Here is a 5,705-nt window from a genome sequence, read left to right as displayed (position 1 = left end):
TTCAGTTTACTGTGGTTTTTGAAGTGTTTCTGCCCTCAGTGAATGCTTTTACCTGGCGCTTCTTCAACATCCAGTGAGGTTTTTACTCTGAACCTAAGATTCAGATTAGTTTAAAATAATAACATATGACAGACGCTTGAGTCACCAGGATTTAGCATGAAATTGTCATTTTGGTGGCAAATATCTAGCTGCTAGTAGCTTCAACATCCTCAGGATGTCACTCTTTCACTTTTCATTTTTGAAAGAAATTTGAAGAAAATCTCAAAAACTAGTCAGTGTCCGTCAAAGACCCAGAGACAGAGAGAAGGGCATTTAAATTTTAAACAACTCACCTGCCACTTTATTAGGTACATTTGTTCAATTGTTTGGTAACATATATGTGCAATCATCCAGTCACATAGAACCAACTCAATGCATTTTAGGCATACAGTTCAAACCAGACATCTGAACGGGGAAGAAAGGTAATATAAGTCACTGTAAATGCAGCTGATAGGCGGGCCTGATGTATTTCAGAGACTGTTGAGCTATTGAGATTTTGCCATGCAGCCTTCTTTTGGAGAATGGTCTCCAAAAGAGCAGCAGTTCTCTTATCAAAAAGCCTTAATGATAACTGAGATGAGAGGGCGTCAGCAATTAAAATGATTACATCTTAAACAACCAAGGTATGCAGAGGAGCATCTCTGAGTGCACAACACACTGAGTCCTGAAGCAGATGGGCTACAGCATCAGAAGATCGCAGTTCAGTCAGCTAGAAACATTAAACTGAAGCTATAATTCACCCAGGCTCACAAAAACTGGACAACAGAAGATTACAAAAAATGTTCTCTGGTCTACTGAGACTCAGTTTCTGTGCAAGATTGAGAGGATTATACTGATGGCTCATTTAAACACCACAGCCTACCTGAGCATTGTTTCTGACCATCTATCCCCTTATCACCACAGTGAACTCATCTTCTGATGGCTGCTTTTAGCAGGATAACACATCGTGTCACAAAGGTCAAATCATCTTAAGCTGCTTTCTTGAACACTACAGAACATGGCCTCATAACAGTCACTGGAAGCATCTGTGGGCGTGGGAGATTCTTATAATTTCAGAATAAAATATTGGTACAAATATCTACAAAACAGCTGGTTGAGTTCTGCTCGGAGTTGACAACATCCAAATAAGTGATTCAGGCAGCTGTCATGATTTGGAGCTATCAAAATAAAACTGAATTAAACTGAACTGAATAGATGTGCTGGATGAATCTCGTCCACTGCCACGAAGGTCAGAAACATTTTGTCCTAAAATGCTCTTGTTTCATTTGTAATTGCACAAATAACCAGCAGAGGGGGAAATCCTCCAGCCTGATGCTTTTATACAGAAATCTAAACAACAGATGAAATTATACTGCCAAAATGTGTTAATGCAACACTGAATCACTAATTCTGAACAGCAAGATAAAATTACACTCCTTAAAGGGATCATTTCCATAAAGTGGCAGAGAAAAAAAATAACAGGTAAACAACAGGTAGTTTCACAATCATTCGAAAACTAATCTTAATGTAACTGCCCTTCATGAAACTGACCATGAAACCTGACCTGTTTAACACCTTATTTACTGTAGACTACATGTGACCTTCATAACGTGCAGGTAAAAACCCCCAATAAAAAACAGCGAGGCTGGCTAAAATATGGAGAAAACAGTGTTTATTGCCCAGCAGCATTTATTTCAAACACAACCGCATAAAGCCGAATAACTGTAGGCTAGAGGTGATCGCAACAGTCAGCGCAAACAGAAAGATTACACTCTTCTTCACATTTAAAACAAGAACACATTTGCAGTAAAGACTCAGTAGAGTATTAAAAAAGAAAAAAAGAAAGAGAAATACACAAGTGTGCAGGTTACAGATAATAAACACTGATTAATTCCTCATGTGAACCCAGCAGCGGGCGACATTCGAGTTTGTCAGCAACATGCAAATTGTTCCCTACAGAAATACACAGCATGTAGGCTATAAGTGTAGATCAGATCTCATGTATCAAATATGGGTGTGGTTGGCGTTTTCCCTTCTTCTTTTTACAACCAAATCCCTCATATTTTAAGAATATCAGAATCATAAATGTGTATATTATCGTAGAAACACTGTCTGTCTTGTTTGGTCCAGCTGACGACTGCATATAAGCAGTCAGTAAACACGTATACGCGACTCTTTCTCCCATTAGGAAAGCCCATGGCATCATTTCATTGAAAATACTGGCAGTTTAAAGCTGCCTTGTTCAACAGTAAACATACATAGAATTAGTTATGTAGAATATATTAGAGGCAAATGCCCTTCATTTCGGCACCAAAATAAATACACCAATTTGACTTAAAAATCAAATACATCATATTGATTTGTTCTATCCGCCAAGTGGGGGCGAGTTTGAACAAATGGTCGAGGAACGCAAACACAGTTTGACTTGCTGCTGGCTGGTATCCGCGCTGAGGTCCATGTGTTGATGTATTTTGTGCCAGGTGTGTTTTACGTTTGATCAATCATAAAAGTTCAGTTTTCTTTTCGATTTTTTTTTGTTAAACAGACGAACATGAATGTACAGTTTTGGCCTACGTGGCCTGGCATTCATCCCCTGCGCGTAACGGCACACATCTGGGCTACGACACACACGGAAACCCCAACATTAACAAAGTCCAAGCTTATAAGCTGGTCAGTGGCCCAACAGCAGGTTAGTCCCTCCGACTAGTGCACTTGAACCTCGTGTGGCAGCAGCTGGCAACCGCTGTTCACATGGGTGAGCACCTTCTGCTTCAGCTGGGCCACTTGCTCCCTCAGCAGGCTAGCTGTCGAGGCCAGGTCGGTGTTTTGGGTTTTCAGCGATTTGACCTTGTCCTCCAGCCTGGAGATGCGCTCCAGTTTGCGCCTCCGACACTTGGAGGCTGCGATTCGGTTCCTGAGCCTCTTCCTCTCGGCTTTGATGCGCTCCTGAGAGTCCATGTCGATCGGAGAGAGCGGCGGGCTCTCTCCGAAGCTCTGAACGTCGGGGACCGTCTGAGGCTCCTCCTTCAGCGGCTGGACCCGAGACAGCTCTGGCTGCGGCGGGGCTGCCCCTAAATGATGTGACGGAGGAGGCGGGAAAGGGACCGTGTCCGTGGTGTAGTTGACAGTGGTTCCCAGCGGCCCACTGCCGTAACTGTTCAGGTTCGTGTACACCGGTAGATCCGGCTGCACGGTGACTGGGGCGATGTTAGCCCCGAGATCCAGGGTGCTGCTGGGCGGCGCGCCTCCGTTCAGCTGGTTCTGCTTGTGTAAATCCTCCAGCGCCTTCACGAAGCCCTCGGCGAACTCCTGCTCGTCCGTCACCGTCTTCGGGTAGAGGAACTGGGAGCTGGTCGGAGTCGTGGTGACCATTCCGTTGGACTGGATGATTAGCCTTTCCAGCTCTGGAGAGGCCAGCTTGAGCAGCCCAAGGTCCGGGGAGCTGAGGATGCTCTCAGCGTCGCGGAGGTGCGGTTTCAGGTCTGCGTCGTCCGCCAAGCTCAAGTTAATATCCTTCTTCATCATTATTTCCGTGGGTACAATGACAAGTGGCGCTGCTCGACACTCCCTCAGAACTGTGTCCTGCCCATAACCTCACAGAGACGAACCGCGCCGGGAATGATCTGCTCTTAAAATGAATACAACACTTGCAACACTTGTGTGAACACCCCGTGTCGCTCTTCTCCTCTCCTACAGGATCTGAATACACGCCCGCGCGCGCCGCCCCGAGCTTTTCTAGCCTGGCACGTTCCATTATGTCACGCCGGAGCGCGCGTATTGGGTAGAAATTACGTTTTCCAGTCTTATATTTGAATAAAAGGACGAGCCGAGCAGAGGATGCAGACAGAGGTCTCACTCTGCGTTGGTTTCAATAGTTTCTCTCCCACCCTGGTTATTTAGTCTCCACTTTGATTTATGAGTCATCCAGTTTAAATCGAGCATTACGCACACCTAAAAGCAGATCACTAACAAAAGTGGCTCAGAAATGTGTGCCGTGGACAGACTGAGTCACCCTGTTAAAAGTGAAGTAGTTTGTAATTACAGTTAGATCGATAAGATAAAGGCACACTCTTTTATAGTTGTGCACTTGTCCACCACCACAGTGGATTATTAAATCAAATGATCAATATAAGACTGAAGAGCAGACTTTCAGCTCTAACTTGAGGGATTAAAAAATCTTACTTTAACTGCATTTTATAGCTTTTTGTTGATTGTAATTTTAGATATGACGACCAAAGTCAGAAAAGTCTGGATGAGGCTTAAAAACAAATAAACTAACAAACTATTTGGTTTATTATTGTCAAAAATGAATGCACTGACCAACCTGGCTTTATATGTATGTGTATGTATGTATATGTATGTATGTATGTATGTATGTATGTATGTATGTATGTATGTATGTATGTATGTATCTATCTATCTATCTATCTATCTATCTATCTATCTATCTATCTATCTATCTATCTATCTATATCTATCTATCTATCTATCTATATATATATATCTATCTATATATATAATATTATATATATATATATATAATCTGACAATACATATAATATATAATGTATGTATGTATGTATAAAAAAAACCCAGCGGTTGTAAAGAACAGGAAGGCCAGATCAAACCAAACTTTTTGGACGAAGAGCCTGCACAGTTCTATAAACATGACAGATGAAACCAGAGTTAAGTTGGACAAAAATGATGGGAAGAGAAAAGAAACAGCTCATGATCAGGGGAGTAACACATTATCTGTCAAACACTGTGGACATAGTATTAAGGATATCAAATGGTTAATGCCTCAAAGCATACTGCAAGAGCAACCCAAGAGTTGCTCAAGGAAAAGAAATGAGATATTCTTCGATGGCCAAGTCAGTCACCTGATCACAACCCAACATGCTTTTCAGTTATTAAATACAAAACTGAAAGTACAAAAACCCACAACCAATCAGCAAAAAAGTGGCTGCAATGAAGGCCTGACAGAGCACCTCAAGGGAGGACAGAATTTTCATCCACGTACTGAAAACAATCCTTATATTTAAAATCATGTTAAGTTGTTGAATGAATGGTGAGCCTGTGATAACGAGGGACCTGTATGTAAAAATGGCTTTAATTCCAAAACAGTATTTTTTTTGTAAAACTTCTCAAATAGCTGAAAGTCTACAAACTGTAAACGTTGATTGATTGTTTTTTTGTTTTCTGTTTTTTAACTCAGTCTTCAAGAGAAACAGTAGAATATGTTAAGTCTTATATAATATTCCAGATTTTCTGTATGCTGTTAAACATGTAGTGCTTTTACTCTCATTCTACCACAAACTCCAGTCACAGCGAGGGACAAAGTCAACTTATGTGATTAAACATGTGAACCATGAGTTTGTTGGGGTTTTACAGAAACCCTGCTGTCCACAAGTGATCATGCCACATTATTTTTTAACACTTGGATTAAATGTTATTGCAATTGTTGCTGTTTATCGCTGTAGAAAGGAAGCTGGACAGGCCTTTAAACCACTCACTGAGCAAAGGGGTTTAGTGGGTTTTCCCAAAACACAGCAACAGTGGCAATAACAGAGTGCACGTCATTCCTCTTGCATGTGAAACGAAGTCAACAAAAACACAACATGTACCATGGTAAATAACAAATATTGTAACTTGACGATAGCTGCACTTCAAGCTTAATATGATCTAAA

The 5,705-nt window shown here is 41.6% G+C and overlaps 1 protein-coding gene across 1 annotated transcript; it reads right to left on the bottom strand.

Moving 5' to 3' along the window:
* Nucleotides 1-1,673: 1,673 nt before the first annotated feature.
* Nucleotides 1,674-3,800, bottom strand: LOC102298247 (transcription factor jun-D). The gene has a single exon (XM_005934918.3). The coding sequence runs from the start codon at nucleotides 3,541-3,543 to the stop codon at nucleotides 2,722-2,724; it is 822 nt and encodes a 273-aa protein (XP_005934980.1). The 5' UTR covers nucleotides 3,544-3,800; the 3' UTR covers nucleotides 1,674-2,721.
* Between the last annotated feature and the right edge of the window lie 1,905 nt (nucleotides 3,801-5,705).

This window comes from Haplochromis burtoni, unplaced genomic scaffold (assembly GCF_018398535.1).
Source record: "Haplochromis burtoni strain Fernald_Lab_line unplaced genomic scaffold, NCSU_Asbu1 Contig_189, whole genome shotgun sequence".
NCBI lineage: Eukaryota > Metazoa > Chordata > Actinopteri > Cichliformes > Cichlidae > Haplochromis > Haplochromis burtoni.
This window is presented reverse-complemented; position numbering and strand designations above follow the sequence as displayed.